This window comes from Cynara cardunculus, unplaced genomic scaffold (genome assembly GCF_001531365.2).
Source record: "Cynara cardunculus var. scolymus isolate 2C unplaced genomic scaffold, CcrdV1 Un_Scaffold_4782, whole genome shotgun sequence".
NCBI lineage: Eukaryota > Viridiplantae > Streptophyta > Magnoliopsida > Asterales > Asteraceae > Cynara > Cynara cardunculus.
Genome location: NW_020202063.1, coordinates 15,219 through 36,115, shown reverse-complemented (window position 1 = coordinate 36,115; position 20,897 = coordinate 15,219). Strand labels below are relative to the sequence as shown.

General features: G+C 36.0%; 1 protein-coding gene across 1 annotated transcript; it reads left to right on the top strand.

Annotated features, from left to right (window-relative positions):
* The first annotated feature begins 6,511 nt into the window (after positions 1–6,511).
* LOC112504155 (coiled-coil domain-containing protein 25) lies at positions 6,512–20,062 on the top strand. Its single transcript, XM_025108105.1, has 6 exons — positions 6,512–6,752; positions 17,240–17,367; positions 17,788–17,891; positions 18,018–18,105; positions 18,216–18,277; positions 19,566–20,062. The coding sequence occupies exons 1-6, from the start codon at positions 6,640–6,642 to the stop codon at positions 19,716–19,718; spliced, it is 648 nt and encodes a 215-aa protein (XP_024963873.1). The 5' UTR covers positions 6,512–6,639; the 3' UTR covers positions 19,719–20,062.
* Positions 20,063–20,897: the final 835 nt, after the last annotated feature.

The following is a 20,897-nucleotide window of genomic DNA, read 5'->3' as shown; positions in this document are numbered from 1 at the left end:
CTTTTCCTGGATGTTACAAAATTTTACAATCATAATCGCTAACCAATTCTAACATCGTCTTTGGCGCATATTCAAATCTTTCTGATGGAACAAATGTGGTAGACTCTTATGATCTGTGAAAATTTGACATTTTGTCCCATATAAGTAGTGCCTCCATATCTTTAAAGCGAACACTACTGCTGCTAACTCCATATCATGAATAGAATACTACTTTTCATGATCTTTTAGTTGTCTTGATGCATAAGCGATTACCTTCCCACGTTGCATTAATACACAACCTAAGCCCATCTTTGATACGAACCACAAAATCTTCCATTCCATTTGGCAAAGACAGAATTGGTGTACTGCATAACTTATCTTTTAACATTTGACAAGCTTGAGCTTGCGCTTCTTCCTACTCATATTTTACATTCTTCATTGTCAATTTACTTAATCGAGTGGCTATACGAGAGAAGTCTTGTATAAACTTGTGATAATACCCAGCCAAATCAAGAAAACTTCTGAATTCTGTTGGGGTCTTCGGCGCTTCCCATTTTTCAATGGCTTCAATCTTAAGAGGATCTACTTTGATGCCCTTTTTCGAAATAACATGACCCAAAAACTGAACCTCTCGCAACCAAAACTCACATTTTGATATCTTAGCATACAACTTTTCTTGTTTCCGTAATTCTAGGAGTAATCGTAAATGGTGAGCATGCTCTTCTTCTGATCGAGAGTATATCAAAATATCATCATTAAAGACAATCACAAATTTGTCAAGATATGGGCGACACACCTTATTCATCATATCAATAAAGGTTGCAGGTGCATTTGTAAGTCCAAACGGCATAACCAAGAATTCATAGTTCCCATAATGTGTACGGAATGTCGTTTTCGACACATCTTCGTTCCAAATCTTCAATTGATGATAACCGGATCATAAATCAATCTTTGAAAAATAAGTATCCCCAATCAGTTAATCAAACAAATCATCAATTCTCGGTAGAGGATACATATTTTTTATTGTTAATTTATTCAATTCCTGGTAATGAATACACATTCTCATTGATCCATCCTTTTTCTTCACAAACAATACGAGCGCACCCCATGGAGAGGTACTTCGTCAAACAAAACCTTTATCTAGCAATTCGTTCAGCTGTGACATCAATTCCTTTAATTCAGACAGAGGTAGCCTGTATGGTGTACGTGCAACAGGCGCTGCCCCAGGCAGTAATTTAATCTGAAATTCTATCGATCAATCTAGAGGTAAACTTGTTAAGTCTTCCGGAAATACTTCCGAAAATTCCTATACAACCGAAATATCCTCCATCCTTTTCTTTTCTTTCTTTATGTCAATGACATAGGCAAGAAAACTGACACATCCTTTTTGTACGTACTTCCGAGCCTTTAAACAGTGATAAGGCTGGAATAACGATCCCGCCTGTCACCATAGATTATAACCGGTCCTTTCCCCGGTAAATCTATATGAATAATCTTTTAATTGCAAACTATATTAGCTTGATTTTTAGCTAACCAATCCATGCCCACTATTATATCAAATTCTCTTAAAGGTATGGGAAATAATTAAATAGGTACCTCACATCCTTCTATACTTATGGAACAATCATCAATCATTTCCTTAACCGACACTTCACTATCGTTTGCTGTCTCCACTATCAATACTTCATCTAACGTTTTAGATTATAAGTGCGCACAATTAACAAATGATGGTGATACGAAAGAACGATTTGCACCAGAATCAAATAAATTTTTGGCACATACTGAATTAACAAGGAATGTACCTGTCACTACTTCAGGGTGTTCTTATGCCTCGCCTCTCGTCATCTGAAAGGCTCGTTCTCTAGCAATCGTTTCACCACGTCTTATTTCCCCACAACCACTCTGAGTATTACGATTAACTGCTGACCCGCGGTTAGGTGGAATATAACCAGATTCTCGGCCCCCCATAGATCCTCTACCCCCAGCAAAACCAGATCCTCCTCCATTAGCTTGCGGACAATTATCGTTCACATGCTAAGAGGAATTGCAGGTAAAACATATTCGCACCATTCGACAGTCTCGAGCTATATGACCTGATTCCTAACATTTAAAACATACTCGTGACTCTGTATTGTAGTTTCCTTGATGTACTTTATGACATCATGCACATGCCTTATCAGTAAACCTTGGAACTGGTCGATTTAGATTTTCAGTAAACCTTGGTCTACGAAAATCTGTCGTTATGACTTCCCCTTTTCTTTTATCCCCAACCTTTTCTTGTGGTTGGCAATTAATATCATGTTCCAAAATTTCTGCAGCGTCAACCGCTGCCTGAAATGTTATTGGGTTTCTAGATATCACATATTTTCGGAGATTAGACTCCAAACCCTTTATATACTTTCTAACTTTACTGCTTTCAGATACAATATATGCTTCAGCAAACCGAGAATATTCTATGAAAACTTTTGTATATTGACGAACTAACATGTTTCCTTATAAACGAAGGAAGTCATCCTCTAACTTTCGAACAGCTGTTTCAGGACAATATTGCATCTTAAATTTCATCACAAATTTCTCCCACAACATAGTCTTTAGAATATTTGGATTTGAACTTGACAAAATCTCCCACAAATATAAGGCACTTGACCTCAGTCGAGACACAACAAATATGACTTTATCTTCCTATGCACTTTTACTGATTTGCATACTTAATTCAACTTCTTTAAGCCAACACATGGCCTTAACAGGGTCACGTTCTCCAGAAAATTTAGGAGGTTTACAGGCAAGAAACATCTTGATATCTTCTCCTTTTTGGACTGAGGATGAAGTAAGGGGTACAGACGTATTTGTTGTCGGTGTACTAGCTTCGGCTTCTTTCTGATAATCTGGATCTCTTACTTCTTTCGAATTATTTTGTGCCGAACGTCCCAACAAACTTACTAAACTCTCTTGAAATTTTCCCAATTCAGCGGCCAACATTTCCTGGGTAATAAAACCAGGATCAGGAGCATTACTTCTTCCTCTTGCTCTACCTCTTCTACGGCCTGACATAGAACTCTCATGTGCCGATAATTCTTGTTCCACATGAGTCTCTTGTTGAGTATTTCTTCACCTTCCTCGTCCCTAACTTCAACTTCGTGTTTCGATAGTCATTGTATTTTTTGGATCCTCTTCTCTATTTATCATTCCTCTTCCCCGACCACTTCCATGGCTAGTAGAAGTCCTTCCCGATCGATTAAGATTATCTGTCATCTCTTCTTAATATTCGTATTACTTTAATGTCCTTTCTGTAGAAATAAACACACATACGATTATTCACATACCAAAGTATGATAACATGTTTACCCATGGGTCTAATATTTGTAACTCACCATTACATCAATCACATGTGATCTAACTTTATCATACTTGTCCCCATAATAGGTTCAACTATAACATATTCCAATGTTCATAGTCCCAGTGAAACCTATTATCATATATTCCACACCTCTAGTTTAAGTCTAAGTATTAAGAAAATATCCAGATCCCTTAAATTAAGGCTCTAATACCAACTGCAATGACTCACTACGCTATTTATGATATAAATCACAACAATCACTCATATGAAAATATAGTTGTCGTAGTATAACCCAAAATTCTGTGTTTACATAACAAGAGAAAATATGGATTAACAAAAACTTTGTCAGTTACAACACAAACACCTAAATAACACTTCATAACATTTTTCCCTTGCCTTTGTCTTTTGATGATAGATGACCTGCAAAACAGATTAGTCCAATAGTTGAGCGTTAGTGAGTGTATCTTTCTCATATGAACAGTATATATTTCAAAATCCTAGATTATAACAAACCTGGATCTTAATATATCATTTCATCACTTATTTATCACGGTTACACCGCCAGTTCATCTATCGTGGTTACACCGCCAGTTCATCTATCGTGGTTACACCGCTAGTTCATCTATCGCGTTTACCAATCATTAAAGATTTTCCCTCCACAACTCTTTAATCATATAAGATATAAAAATTGCCAACACTTTATTCAGATAATTAAGAATCCGGTCAACTTTTTTTAGCCGGATAAGGAATCCGGACGGCCTTGTAGCCGGATGGGAAACGTATCCGGATGGGAACGCCTATCCGGACGACATTATTGTCAGATAGGAAACGTATCCGGACGACACTATAGCCGGACTAGGATGCATATCCGGACGGTACTACAGCCGGACTTGGACGTATCCGGAAGGTACTATAGCCGGACTAGGACGTACCCAGACGGTACTACAGCTGGACTAAGACGCGTATCCGGACGGTACTACAGCCGGACTAAGACGCGTATCTAGACGATATGATCACCGGATGGAAACGTATCCAAAGAATCAAGTAGCAATGAAACAACTAAAAACCAGTGATAAAACATATGTATAGGATGTTTGAAAAACACTCACCTTTGATTTAAAGACTAGCTTTTAATTCTTTTCCTGATCTTCCAAACAAAATAAAGATGTGCTCCTCCAAAAACAGTCCAAAAACCTCCCCCCTTTCACTTGTACTTGCTATAAATAGCAAGTACATCGCCTCCCCTTTCCATTATAAAAACAATCCATATATACATATACCCACACAAAACTATATAACCATATATTAATATTTGACCAAATAATTAATAAAACCAAACATCACAGACATGCTCTTCCTTCTCTCTATAATGCCACCTTCAACTCAATTAAGGTACAATTCTCCTATAATTTCTCCTAATTTTTGTGTAGTTACCTTCATTTGTGATTCTTTGTTTGCATGCTACTTTATAGCCATTTTTATATGATTTCTACTATAAAAGATTGGACCACAAATTCTCATGTGCATTGTCGTTTACTTCATTGATTTTTGGTTTTTTGAATTTTGATTAGACCGAGATCTTTTTAACGGTATGTTGTTAGAACATATTGGAAATTTGCATGACTGACCATATGTTAAGTAATTACTATAATACTTATTTTGCACCCACTGTGCGTCTGTTACACAAGTTTTAATTTTTATGATGCTCTAACTTGTCAGGTTGATGGCCATTAGTTTTTACAAGTACGGAAATATGTTCTTTCCTAGATCAGGTGATGTTAAGGTTCTTGATATACTCATTTTCTATATAGTTAGTATTTAGCATATGCTGCTTATTGTTTGTGGAGTTAGTAATTTTGTGACTGTAATCTAAAAGGGTGGCTATGTTTGAGAATAATTGGTAAAATTGTAAGTAATCAGATTAAAAGGTACCTATTTGTCTTTTCATATTCTCAAGATGGACCTAAGATGAAATGTACAATTACAAGTACTTCATTTGGAAATAAGATGCCTTCTATCATATCATATGTACCATTCCACTAGATGGGCAACCATCCACCATAAACATGCCAATCTTTGTTTTTACTAAATTGTAGTTCTCTTTTCAACTCTTTAGGTGTTAAGGAACTAGACATGGTTTTAGTGTCACCTAGCTAATTGAATCTTGATTATGATAAGCAAATGATGCAAGAGTACATGAGCAACATCTTCAAGTTTAAGTTTTGGAACAAATTGTTTTACCTTCTTTTTTGGTACTTGATCATTGACCTCCAGGTGGCCAAACACCAAAAAAAAAAAAAAAAATCCAAACAGACTTTCGAAAGAAAGATTTTGGCCTTTCTTTTCTCAACTTCCACATGTAAGGGCTCGTTTACCAAACACTCATTCGATAAGCACTTATCTGTAAAATTTAACACTATCACTTACTTACCATATAAAATTTTAGCCAAAAAAAACGGCATCCTATACAACAATTTACCCGATAAGCGCTAACCGTGATTAGAGTCGTCGCCCTTAGTTACCGGATAAGACTCTTGGTCCTTGTCTCACCTTTACCGGAAAGATTCAATGGGATTTGCGTGGGGATCTTTTTCAATAGTGTTACTAGTCTAAAAAACAGCAGCTATGGGGTTGTTCATCAAGTATTTGTCTAAAAAACAACAGCTATATAGTGTTGTTAATGAGTGCAGGTCTATAGGGGTTGATTAGGGCCTGTTTCAGAGCATTTTTGGGACTGTTTAAGGTCTGTTTCAAGGACGTGTATAATTTGTTTAGAAAATGATTTTGATCAGTCCTTTCATTTCCGTCTAGAGGGATTTGATAGGGATACATTGTAAGATAGTAGAAGTATTACCTGGGGTGCCAATCTAGTTAGGATAAAACCTTTGTCACATAAATTTATGCTCACATTTTTTATATTATCGATATGTTCAGGTTGATAAATCGTTGCTTTGTTTGAAGATTTTTAAAGACGTTTAGAATCTGCTTAAAATCATGTCAATGTATCGACCAACATGATACATGTATAACACTGCTTGTCTTTGGAAGGTCATATACTATTGAGATTTTTAAATGTTTCAAATCACCCCATGGAAGTTGAGGATGGATCTCTATCCGACCCGTTGTGCTGAGTCCGGACATTCGCATCAAATAATATAAAGTAACCCGTGAAATGCGGGTTTAATTATTTGAACCTCCATCGACAAAAGAAAGCAATTAAAGTCATCATCTCTCCTTTTTCCTAAACGCAAACCCTAAAGAGAGGGAGAAAGGGTCTCCTCCGTGGAGAGCAGGGCAAGCAAGGAAGAAGTCAGAGAGCGAAGATGGTGTTCTACTTCAAAGCCCGACCAGAAGCCGGAGACTACACCATCTTCATGGGTCTTGACAAATTTGAGAACGAGGAACTCATCAAATACGGATTCCCCGAAGACATTTGGTATACCCGCTTTTCTCTCCTTTCTTTTGCTCGTAATTCTCATACTTCGAAACATAAAGGAATTAGTATCTGTGGATGGAGGTCTATGGATGTAAACTTGATGTTTCCGATGTGATTGCTTCTGTATGTGCTGGATTATCCATTTTAAGTGATATGCGTACGCATGTCTATTAGAATTTTGATTTGTCTAGCTTTTGTGAGGGTAATTGTTTTTTTTTTTTTGGTGTTGTGTGTTGGGGGGGGGTAGAATTCTGAAATTATGCTTCTTTATATGTGAAAATTATGCTTCTTTCATGCATGTTTGGAGGTTTGATTAAACGATTCTATAAAAACCTAAGTAATTCCATCCAGTTTCGAGGCAGAAATTGGGATACAATACAAGAAAGTGGTATAATGGTTTTTTTTTTCCCTACGATTTTGCTTGTTATGTTACCCTCTAGTAAAGTGGCATGCCACCATGATCTTCATTTCACTTGGAAAAAAAGAGGATATTTGTGAAGGTATATGGCCAGTAATTGCATATTAGTTTTTTAAAGACTAAAAAGTGGATCTAGTAAATGCACTACTATGAAGTTATATAGTGGATGCTTGAACTAGAGAAGACAATGTGATTACTTGTCTTCATTACATTACTGATGTTGTGAAGTCTTTTTGCTTTGAAGTATTGGTGGAGAAACTGAGCAATCAGCGTGGCATGATACCATTAAGCTATAACATTAAGGGGCTGTTTGTTTGGCTCTTAATGTCAACCTCTTAATCGGTAAGAGGTAAGGGCTGTTTGGCAAAAAAAAAAAGCCTTTTAATGGTTACATTAACCTCTTAACCATTTCGTGCCTGGGGTTCACTAAACCATTCAGATTGCATTTGTTCCATCTTTACCCTTCCACACCCTTCATCTTTGTCTCCTCCCATGGCGGTTTATCCCCTTGTTGCTTTCTTCTAACATCTTTGTCTCGATGGGTTACCAGATGGGTTGCCTTCTTCATTAACACGTCTCCACTAGATGGGTTACCAGATGGGTTGCCTTCTTCTTTACAGATTTGGGGTTCTTGATTTCTTACAATCTTGAATTTTGCTGTAATTTTCTTGATGTTTGTTTCTTTCTGTAGTTTGACTTTTTGAAGGATTGTTGGGTATTTTTATTATACATCTTGGTTTTGTATGTTACTGGAACTAGATTGGGAAAATGGGTGTGGTTTGTGTTTTGTTGAAAGAATGCTTCATCTAATTTATTGGTTCTAGGTCAGTGAATGGAATTATGTGATTTTATTATACATCTTGGTTAGCTGAATTATTTTATTTAGATTTGGACTGAAATCTTGTTTTGAACTAATAATGTTACGTTTGTTTCGATTAATATGAAATATGTAGTTATATTTGCAAAATAATTGTTTTATTCAGATATTTGTCAAACAGCTCTATTTCATTCAATACTAAATCATGCAAAGGGTTAAAATGGTAATTTGTTGTCATTCAGAGAACATTTACCAAACAACATTATTTCATTCAGTACTTAACCATTCTGGCCTCTTAACCATTCTGACCACTTAACCATTCTGCACCAAACCATTCAGCAACCGCCAAACAGCCTCTAAGCTTTAATTTGCTAGCAAACCCAACTTCTTTCCTTGCTCTTTCTGAAGTTGTGTTTAAGATACAAGTAGAAAAAATATTTTGGTTATAGTTCCATTTTTGATGCGTCAGAATGTTGACTACAATTTTGCGGTATTTGAAACCAAAAGTTGCTCAAAAGGATGCATATATCAAATATTTGTCACTCACCACCTTTCTCTTTTCTGACATGCATGTGTAGGGCCACTAAAATATCTTGTCAATTGGGAACATTAGCATTCCTAACATCAACATCTCTCCCTTGGTTAGCATATCACCCACTAAGTTGTAGGGTAATTCTCGTAGTTGTATCTGATTTCTTTTTGCCATTGTTAGATTCTTTTCTGTACATCTTCGAAGGAATCAGCCCAATTGAGTGATGTCTACATCCATCAACATGTAGGCTCACATGTACCACAAATTTCTTTTTGGATAGGATCTGTAATAAACCCTATGGAGCATCTCTGTGCACACTACTATTGTTTAGCGACATGAAGTGATACCATAATAAATTGTCCAATCCTCGGCATGAATTCAATAATCCCCTTTGTCAAATTCAACTTTGATTCAGGTCTGTTTTTATTACTATTTTTCTCTCTTTTATTGATGGTCCAAGAATGGGATGCATACATGGAGTCCTGAATCCCTGATTAGGAGTTAACTTTGAAAAATATTTTGTTTGCTTTTGGCAATTGGATTTTTTGTGGTGACTTGTTAGGTAGGGGAAAAGGGGGCCAAAGATGGAAAGAGATTAGTTTATGGTAGTTGTGGGAATTGCTAATTTATTGGAATTTAAGTGATGGGGAGCTGGTTTAGTTGTGTACATGGTTTTGTTAGGGATATTCAATATATTCTAAAGGAAATGAGGAGAGTCATGAAGTTTTGCATTCAATTATGAATAAGGAAAGGGTCTTTCTTTGCAGTTGAGTGGGGTAAATGGAGGGGTTCATATTCTTGTAAAATCAAGTGAAAATTGGACAAAGAAGTTCTACTTCTGTTTGACATGTTAAGATAAGGTTATAATATAAGCAATATGGTCTTGCCGAATAGAGGAAGAGATAAGTTATGTCCATTGTTATTATTTTTGGAGTGAGGAAGTTACACATGTAACCATTTGTATGACTAGTGCTCTTTCATGCTTTTAGAAATCAATATCAATTGTATTTCACTTGATTCAGTATACATACAAAATACATATGTTTATACATGGTCTTAATTATATCTCTATAATTTTCTAATCTAAATGATTTCGTTTCCTTTTCTTGTTGATTCCATAGCACTCCCCCTCAAGTTGGAGCATAGATATTGATCATACCCAACTTGTTACAAATATAGTCAATACGCTTCCCAATTCACGACTTTTGTAAAAATGTCTCCTAACTGATCTTTTGACGGCACATGTCCTGTTGCAATGAATCCATCTTCAATATTGTTCTAACAAAGTGTTAAGCGATTTCAATATGCTTAGTTTGTTCGTGAATAACAAAAAGAAATACCCGATGTGGTGGCATGTACTTTTCTGATTAATAAACAGTCTCCTAAGGTATTATTCGACTTAGGAGCAAATAAGTCAATAGTGTCTACAAAATTCTGCATGAATTTAAATCATCTATCTAAGAAATTAGATCAAATAATTGAGATAGAAACTGGTAGAATCACACAGATTGATAAGGTATATGAAGATTGCTCAATGGATATAGATGGAAATTATTTCATCATTAAGCTTTTACCAATGCTCATTAGTACATTTGATATTGTTGTGGGTATGAATTGATTATCTAAAAACCAAGCCCATATAGTCTGTGACAAGAAGATGGTGAGAATTAAGAATAAGGATGTTAAGGTATTAACCATCTACAATAATCATAAAAAGAATCCCTTGAACCTTATATCAGTTTCAAAAGCAAGAAAATGTATTCATAAGGGATGTGAAACCTATTAGGCGTATGTAATAGATGCTAAAAAGGAAAAGAAACCTGTAGAAAAGATACCACTCGCATGTGATTATCCATAAGTTTTTCCTGATGATGTACCCGGTTTACCTCTAGATAGACAATTAGCACCAGGAGCAATACCCATAGCCCGAGCACCATACAGACTTGCACCATTTGAGATGCAAGAACTTATGAATCAGTTGCAGGACTTGCTTGATAAAGGGTTATTCGCCCAAGCTCGTCACCATGGGGAGCGCCAATATTTATTGTTAAAAAGAAAGATGAAACCATGAGAATGTGCATTGATTATCGAGAATTAAATAAAATCACCATCAAGAATAGATGACCTATTTGATCAATTGCAAGAAGCAAGTTGTTTCTCGAAAATAAATTTGCGCTCAGGATATTATCAGTTAAAAGTACAGAAGGAAGATGTCCCAAAGACAATATTTCGAACTCGATATGGGCATTATGAATTTCTAGTTATGCCTTTTGCTTTAACTAATGCCTCAGCTGTGTTTATGGATCTCATAAATCGTGTATGTAAGCCATACTTGGATAAATTCATCAGTGTATTCATAGAATATATCCTCATCTATTTCAAAAGTCAAGAAGAGCATGAATGACACTTGAGAATGACACTAGAACTATTAAAGCAAGAAAAGCTTTATGCAAAATACAAAGTGTGAATTTTGGATTCGAGAAGTTCAGTTCTTAGGTCATGTAATCAATGAAAAGGGTATCATGGTAGATCCAAGTAAGATCGAGTGCATAACAAAGTGGAAAACTCCGCAAGCAACAGAGATTTGAAGTTTCCTTGGACTGGCCAGTTACTATCGTAAATATATCCAAGATTTCTCTAAATTAGCAATACCTCTTACGACATTAACAAAGAAAGCTAGCAAGTTTGAGTGGGGATCTACTCGAGGAAGCCTTTTTGACTTTGAAAAGCAAGTTAAGTAGCGCATTAATTTTAAGCTTGCTAGAAGGAGTTGAGGACTTTGTAGTATACAGTGATGCATTCAAACAGGGATTGGTATGCGTACTCATGCAAAGAAATAAAGTAATTGCTTTTGCATCAAGACAATTAAAAGACCATGAGGCACATTACCTGACACATGATTTGGAACTGGCGGCCGTAGTCTTTGCCCTAAAAATCTAGAGGCATTATTTATATGGCACACGGTGTGTGCTACATACACATCACAAGAGCCTCAAGTGTGTATTTGACCAAAAAGAGTTAAATATGATGCAAAGGCGTTGGATGGAATTATTAAAAGATTATGATTGTGAAATTAAATATCATCCGGGGAAAGCCAACATTGTAGCAGATGCCTTGAGTTGGGAGGAACCGGTTAAATCAATTAAAATTTGGGCTTTCAGTGGAATAGCCACAAGTATAATGGAGCAAATTTGTGAAGAACAACAAGAAGCTTTGAAGGAAGACAACCAGAAGGGGGAAAGAATTACTGGACAAATCAAACTACTGGAAACTGACAATCAGGGGATTAAAAGATTTCAAGGACGAATATGGATCCCGAAAGTCGGAAAATGTAGAGAAATAATCCTTGATGAAACACACAAATCTAAGTATTCTATTCATCCTAGAAGCAATAAAATGTACAAAGATTTAAAAGCTCTGTATTGGTGGCCAGGAATGAATAATTCAGTAACCAATTACATTGAGAGGTGTCTTACGTGTTTAAAAGTTAAAATTGAACACCAAAGACTGTACGGACAATTACAGCCGTTAGACATCCCCGTTTGGAAGTGGGAGGACATCACTATGGATTTTATGACAAAACTACCAACAACGTTGAAAGGCTCAGATGCCATATGGGTAATCTTTGATCATTTAACAAAAACAACACATTTCCTGCCAATGAAGGAGAGATATACATTGACACAATCCGCGAAAATGTATATAGTTGAAATAGTGTCAAGGCATGTATCAATTGTCTCCGATCAAGATGGTCTTTTTACTTTAAATTTTTGGAGAAGTTTCTAGAAGGAATTGGGTTCACAGATTAGAATGAGTACAACGTACCATCCTCAAACTGATGGTCAAAGTGAAAGGACTATTCAAACCTTAGAAGACATGTTGCGAGCATGTGCAATCGATTTAAAAGGAAATTGGGATAGTCATCTACTTCTTATTGAATTTGTCTATAATAATAGCTACCATAGTAGTATTCAAGCTGCACCCTTCGAAGTTTTATATGGAAGAAAATGCAGAACGCCTGTATGTTGGATGGAGGTCGATAAAAAGCAATTGGCTGGACCTGAAATTATCCAACCAAAAACAGATAAGGTGATTCAAACAAGAGAGAGACTTAAAGTTGCGCAAGATAGGTAGAGAAGCTACGCTAACAAAAGAAGGAAGCCTATTGAATTTCAAGTAGATGACAAAGTACTAATGAAAGTATCTCCATGGAAGGGGGTGCTACGTTTTGGCAAAAAGGGAAAAATTACGACCATGATATATTGGACCCTACAGGATAGACAAAAAGGTAGGGGCAGTAGCTTATCAACTTGAATTACCAAAAGAGCTTATGGGAATACACAATACGTTCCACGTATCTAACTTAAAGAAATGCCTTGCTAAACACATAATCAGAGTGAGGATAATTATAATTAGTTATAGAACATTAAATGAACACATAATAATAAGGGAAAGAAATGTCCCCAATTTCTCTAGTATAATAGATTTACAACATTATCACTGGATCAACTTGAACTAAACTTTTTTAAAGAACTGTTAGATTGGTATGTTGATTATGTATGCCTTCCATTTTTATTTTGTTCCTGTAGAAAGCTACCCTTTTGTAGACCTTGTGCATTTTGTTTCATAGTTATCGAAATAAATGTTTTCTTCCTGGCAAAAGGTTTGGGATATGGATATTGCTGTACTTAATACATATAGTGGACTCATTAGTATCGGATGATTGAATTAATGGTGCAAGGCGCACTAAGGTGCAAAGTTTTGCCCAAGCCTAGGCATCGGTGCAAGGTGAGGTGTACACCTTTTCAAAGTGAAAGTGCATAGCTTTCATAAAAATCACACACATAGGTTGAATTGGCATGCATGCTTAAACGTGGAGTTTACTAGTTCTTTATCAACATTTATTAACATTTAGCATTGATAAACAACACACATAAAAAGAATAAGCTACTTGTTAAAGAATAATAAATAACTATAAAATGATTCTTTGATTGCAATCTTGATGGGGTAGGCTGAAAGTGGAAATAAAATAAAATAGAGAATTGTGCAATTCAACATCAAACATTTGGTCAGCGAATCCCCTAAGAATTTATGAATAAAAATTTGTGACCTTTCACACACTCCAATTTGAGGACAATTTTCTTGTACCACCCATACGAATCTATGATACTTCTTGATCTCATGTCACTCTCGGGGTTCTTGCTTGACCTTTTCCTCTTTTAACAACTATTAATAATAGAAGTATCCTCTTACAAGTGCATTTTAATGTTTTGCTCATTTCATCCCTTAATGAATTCCCACATGGCATTGGTATTTCTGTCACAAACAGCTTGTGTACACTGTACATGTCTCTTGTTTTCTCTACATCATGTCCCATTTATCATAGTAGGTCTTATCGTCAATTCGTCATTCTAAGGAGCCTTTGATTATGACACGCAAGGGGGACAAGACTAATAATTCGGAAAAGGGGTCAAAGGAAGGGACACATCTTGATAGCTCTTATTCTATCATATGACCATACTTATCAAAATTTCCATCTTCCCTTAAAATTTATGACAAATAATATACAATATCTTAGCAACTTGTTCAGTAATGCTTTTGCCTCTACCTTTTCTTATTAAAACCTATCCTCTGCTTTGTTTCAAACAAATCTAAAACCTATAGATTCCAAGGTGTTCTTCTAAACCTGCAATTTTGCATCTAAACCTCTTTTTTTCTCACATGTTGAATGGACTTGCAACTGAGTGGGACCCGAGTCCCACGTCTTAAAAAAAATTGAACAAGACGGGAGCTCTAAAATCAATAGTTGGTATTCCTTCCTTCTATTTTGTTTTAATATATTTTCCAGGGGTTCTGTCCGCATTTCAAAAACAATAAAAAATTAACAGCATATGATTGATGAAAGCATACACTATGGTATATCATCACCTATATATTTTTTCAACTCATGCATCTAAAGCAAGAATAAGGGTGTGTTCTTTGGTAATATGGAAAGTATATGCATCACCATCATAAACTGTTATGCTTGTTAGTTGTTACCACATTGTAGTATATATCTTCTGTAAGATGGACATATGTTGTAGGGACTTTGTTCCATCACTCTAACGCCCACCCTTTTTCTTTCTTGGCATCTATTATATGCATTCTCTTAATCAATAACCACCATAGGTTGATCCTTTTTGGTGTATCATATTTCTTGTTAATTCATTTAATCAAGAAAATAAAACCAAATTGATTTTTTCAAACCTTAATGTTTATTCTCAATTGATGTACAATAGCTTGCACCAAGTTTTGTTGGTAAGCTTTGTTTCTCCATGATTCTAAATCTCCCATTTATATTTGGAAAGCTGGCACTGGGAGACTCTTCCTCCATTCATCAAGTACTAACTTTGTTATAATCTTGTAAGCGATAGTATATCTACCTCTCTAGAATTCTATCATGCTCTAGAGTTTTATATTTCTCCTTAGTGCTTCCTTCAAAGCCGAAACCAGAACATTGAAATTTGTTAATAGGGTCCTTAGACTGTAGGCAGAGAGGCCGAGGCAAAGCCAGCAATTCCAGCTGAGAAATTACCTTATTGTCAGGAACTCAAAACAAGTAAACACCCTTTTGCTCAGCCTTTCGAGGAGCGTATTCCCTAACAACTTCTTATAAGAGCTTAAATGCCTCTGGCTTTTGAGAGCTCTATAACAGGATTGGTAAAGACCTTACACTGTTCCTTTTTCGTCAACACTGTGATCCTTCTTGCAGACTTTTTACTAGTGTCTGCCACAAGAGCCGTGGAGTATTATATCCAATATTTTCAATAAAAAGTTGCCAAATTAATCTTTCTTTAACTTAAAGTTCTTTGAATCTTTTTCTTGATGGATTAGATGCAACTTTAAACCGTAGTTTCCTTTTCTCTTATCTTTACTAAATTTGTATATCCTATCCTCCTTTTTCTCTCTAATTTCTTGTATGGTTCTTATGCATTACCTCTATATTCTTGTGTAGTCTTATTGCTTTTAGTTCCCCCTGTGGCTAGTTTATATTTATATGTTCTTCATGATCTTATAGGTTAAGTGGGAGTTTAATGCATCCTATTTCTTCCTTGATATATTTTTCTACATCCATATACACCATTAACATTAGCTCATTGGGAACAGCGGAAATGACTGTTATTACATTTGAGAGGCATAACCTTGAGCTAGACACAGTTTTATCCAAGCTATGAAACTGAGAAAAGCACTGGATGCTAGACTAATGCCTAGATCTTCCACAACCAAAACCAAAAGCTGCCTAGCCAGACTAGCAATTGATGCCATTTAGCTAAGGCCATCAAGGTCTAACCAATAAAGACTATGACTAACATCTATGAAACTTGATGTGTGTGATATCCACTCAACTACGCTATGATTATTAAAGGATATTGATGGAGCCACGTAAACTAAAAACATTCTGTGAAGCTAACAAATCTCCAGCTACATGAGGATTGAGAAGTGGATTCATTTTGGGAATACTCACTATCTTGAGAATATTGGTTGATGTTTTCTTTGAACGCAGAAATGACTTTGTTCTTAGAGGCATGCACCATAGCTGTATTACCCTATGGACTTCCTTGCTTATTGTGCAACATGTCATGTCCCTCTGTAATTGTCATTGAAAAAGATTAGTGTTTTAAGAATCACTATTTGAAGAATACCAACTGTTTGCCTAATCTGACACCAACATTAGTTAACCACTGATATTCATGTTGTTGACACACACACATGCACATGTCAAGGGGGAAAAGCAATTGGCACTCGATCAACATCTAAAATATCTATCACTGACATCCAAATCTAAGTTCATAAATAGAGTGATCAAGTAGAAAACACAATAGCTCAAGAGATGAAGAGGTAGCACATAAATGAAGAGACGACAGACATACATGAGGAGGAGGAAAGGCCCTAAACTGATTGTTCACTGTTTTTTTGTTTCACAAAAGGTAGCTGAACAGAACGACTTGCATGCTTTTTCAGTGGATTCTGTGTCTCATGCCTCGGTTCTTATAGGCTGAGGTCTTTGCGCCATTAGACCCGATTGACATTAAACAAGGTAGGGTTTTAAATCTGTATCTCTGTGGACCTCAGACCTAGGCAGGCCTTTCACAAATCTTGATGATGGCGTCGGATATGCATTTGTGGCAGACTAGTATGAGTGGTCCTAATCCTAATTCTAATCCTAATCAATCTACCTATATGTTACAGCTCTTTCGCTTATGAATAGCAGGCTCCATTTGTATCAAATGAGTAACAGAATGAGGACCCTTCTATCTATGGTAGACTAGCAGCCAACACACTAATTATTTCAGGAGATTGACATTCACCATGGGAGGATCCTGCGAGTCCTTTGACTGGACTTCTTGCGGAGGTGGGTGCATGCTACTGGTGCTACCATCTCCTAGGTATGGGCATGCTAGCCGGAGGAGTTAGAAGGCATCCCCTTGTTTGATTATTTAACTTTTGGCTGGAGGATCTCCCTATGTGATGCTACTATCTATGGTGCATATTTAACTTTTCTCTTTACCTGAGTTTATTGAAGATTCGTCATGGTTTTTATCATTTGTTTTTGCATTTTTGACATGTTTATATAATTTTGATAGGGGTTTGATTCGGCCACAAGCACTGAAATTTCTTTGTTTCATTGATTATTATCACCTTATATCTAGTTTTTCATGACAGGATTTTTTCTACCGCAGGTTCCATGTGGATAAAATGTCTTCTGCCCATGTTTATCTGAGGATGCGCAAGGGTCAGACAATTGATGACATATCCGAAGGACTTCTTGAAGATTGTGCTCAGCTTGTCAAAGCAAATTCTATCCAAGGCAAGTGCATATACACTTTCGATTCTCTGTGTATATTAATTTTTGTTGTATGATAGAACTGTAAATTATTTCATACGGGTCAGTTTTACTACTCGAGTCCTGGAACCCTGTTTGCATGAATGCTAAGAAGCTTTGTATACGAGTTTTACTTCTACTCATTTTAAGGTTATATGATAGCAAGTCACCAATAATTAAATTTCTACCCTGCTATTGAATTAGTTATGAAATGGCATTTAGGTGGATGAACCTGTTTAAAATAAGCAGCAAGAGGTTATAAGCTTGTTCATGTAGTAGGACCACATTTCTGAGGAGAGATTGGAGCCAGCATGTGGGTAGATGGCTATGTGATACCCCTGAGCATGTGTTGTAAAAATAGATATATTTTCCCATAATCCCGTGATGGTATGTCGTACCTGGCAGGAAATAAAGTGAACAACATTGATGTTGTTTATACTTCTTGGCAAAACCTAAAGAAGACTCCATCCATGGATGTTGGTCAAGTTGGTTTCCACAACAATAAAGCTGTGAGTTCCCTTCTACTGTTGGAATATATAACTTCTAGTATGCCTTCTGAGCTGCATTTGCGTCCTTGAATTCTCACAGGGGAGATATTTTCATAGATCGTTGGTTTTTTTTGGTTTTGTGTTCAGGTGCGGACTGTGAGAGTGGAGAAGCGAATAAATGAGGTAGTTAATAGACTAAACAGGACAAAGGTGGAAAGAAAACCTGATCTGAAAGGTACTTTATACACATATGTGGTTCTTTTGTCAAGTTAAACAAACTTTGACAATGACCTTAATTAATAATTCACTGGTGTCATTAGCTTATTTCATCTTGTTATTGCATAGCTGAGCGTGAAGCAGTCAATGCGGCCGAAAGGGCAGAGAGGAAACAGCAGCTGAGAGACAAAGTGAGTAATATTTATGTGCTTTCTATATGCAAGAAATAAGTAAGCGGAGATATGCGTGCCTGTGATATGTGGTATATCTAATAGATGACGCATATGTAGAGATATATGGGTATGGAATGCCATCCTCATATTCATGGCGGAAGGCATAAGCTCTCCTCACTATGTTGTACCTTGCATCACCACACTACCTATGTTGCAATGATAGTTGTGTGGCATTCATGGATAGAGTGGTTTAGAGACTTGAAAAATGCAAGGATACGAGCATGCTGCATAAATATATGTGTATGTAAACAAGTCCAATAAGTCTTAAACCAAACAATAAAATAAAGAACTTAAAACAGATGCATAGTTGGACATCGGTCTTATCCTGCTTTTACTTTTATTTAGTTTGTCATAGTCTAAACCATCAAGAAAAAGATCTTGGTGTCTCTGTCTCGACCTTCTCCCACTTTTGTGGAAGACCAAAGTTGCCTTTTTGTATTCCCTTGCATGTGGTCAACTAATTGAGGAGGCAGTCAACTCCCCATCCTGCCTCACTCAGGATGCATTCTATATGGGGATGTAGCAAGCTGTAAATGCATCCCTGTTTCCGAGAAGGTGATGCTAGTTATTGAGGAGGCAGTCAACTCCCCACCCTGCCTCACTCAGGATGCATTCTATATGGGAATGTAGCAAGCTGTAGATGCATCCCTGTTTCCAAGAAGGTGATGCTAGTTTTCTTGCCTTAATTTCATAATTAGAATAAAGATCATGTGTAAAGTCCCATAACATTTTTATTGGTCTGTCTTTCAGCCTGTGATGTTGGTTGGCAGCAGGTGATGGATGTCTTACAAGACAGTGAAATTGCAAAATCTGCCTAGTGCAATGTAGGATGAAAAAGTGGAGAGAAGTTGAGAGAAGAAAACAATAAAAGGAACTAGGTTTTCAATGCTTCATTCCAAGATGAAACGTTAGGATCTCGCAAACGATACACTAAGGTGATTGCTTCATGCAATGAAAGAGAGAACTCTCAGTTCTTTCTTTTTAACAATTTAGGTGTCAAATCTTTGGGAATTAAGAGAAAGTCTAACTAGACTCGAGACAGAAAATGATTGACTAAACAAATCACAATCCCCAATTATTAATAGCAAAACTCTATATACATAAATTAGAATCTACAAGTTAAAGAAAATAAGAATCCTATTTGACTGGTGCACAGTGGTGGAAGAAAAAAAGCCGATTTGCATAGTTTTAATTACATTTGTATAAAAAGGTTTCCTTCAATGCTATGATAACATAATGTTTGCAGAAACGACGAGAGGAGATGGAAAGGCTGGAAAAGGAGCGACAAGCAGAGGTAAGGAGCTACAAAAATCTGATGGTTGCCGACAAAATGACATCCAATAAAGATATCGCGTCAACCCACAAGTCCTTACAAGAACTGGAAGAGGACTTCATGTAGACCAACCATCTTCACAATGCAAACATGCCTGTTCTTTGACCACCTTATGCCAATGTTCGAACAAACGGAAAGTGGTGTCAAAACTATTAATCTCTTGGTTTCTGGATGTTAAATAAGAAAGCTAAAATGGCAACTCCCTTGCTTTGTATGAATGAATATGGTATGAACATAAATTTATCTTTAAATTCTCTTTACAATACAATACTTGGATGTGGCAATGATAGGTGTCGTATTGTTTGTTTCTTTTGCATGTATGATTTATTTTGAAATTTGAACCTTAACAAACCTTCCAGTGGCTGTACGGATACTCGAACGGATGATATTTAAGCTGTTGAGCTTTCTTAGTTTTGGTGCCAAGAATTGTGTGTTTTCGGGCCTGTTTACCAAACATTTACTAGGTAATGCTTGCTATTACCTTCACTTATTTTATCATGTAATAATATGGGTCATTAAAATCGATTGTTGGTAAGTGTGTTAAACATGGTAAAACGCTTGTCGGATAAGAGTCGTTTCCATCATTGACCGGATAATCACTTGCCCTTTAGATAAGCGCTTACCAGAAAAACCTTTATAACAAGTAAAATATTAAATATTTTTATAATTATTTGTAATTCATCAATATATTTATGCATATCCGTCTACACTAACAAAAAAATAACTTTTAATAATTTAAGATGGTTTTAAAAAAAATGTACCCATTTTCCTTTTTACGCAAGACTAAACAGTCCAAATGTCTATTAATAATAATTACCAAATATTTACGAGATTTATGATTAGGGAAAAGTACAATAAAAATCAATGGACTTTCTTGTTTGGAATGATTAAGTCCTTAGACTTTTTTTTGGAATAAATAAGTTCATGGACATTACAAAACATGTTAAATAAGTCATTGGACAATTTTTTGGAACAAATAAGTCCTTGGACATTCCAAAATATGTTAAATAAGTTATTGGACAATTTTTGGAACAAATAAGTCATGAACAATCCAAAATATGTTAAATAACTTCTTGAACTTTTATAAAACATGTTGGATACATTCTTATGACTTGTACAACTAGTTAAAGTGGTAAAATAGTGAAAAAAATCCGGAAAAAAACCCAATGAACATTCATATTTTGAACGATTAAGCCCCTAAATATTTTTTGAACCAAAAAATATTTAGATCTATAAAATTAAACA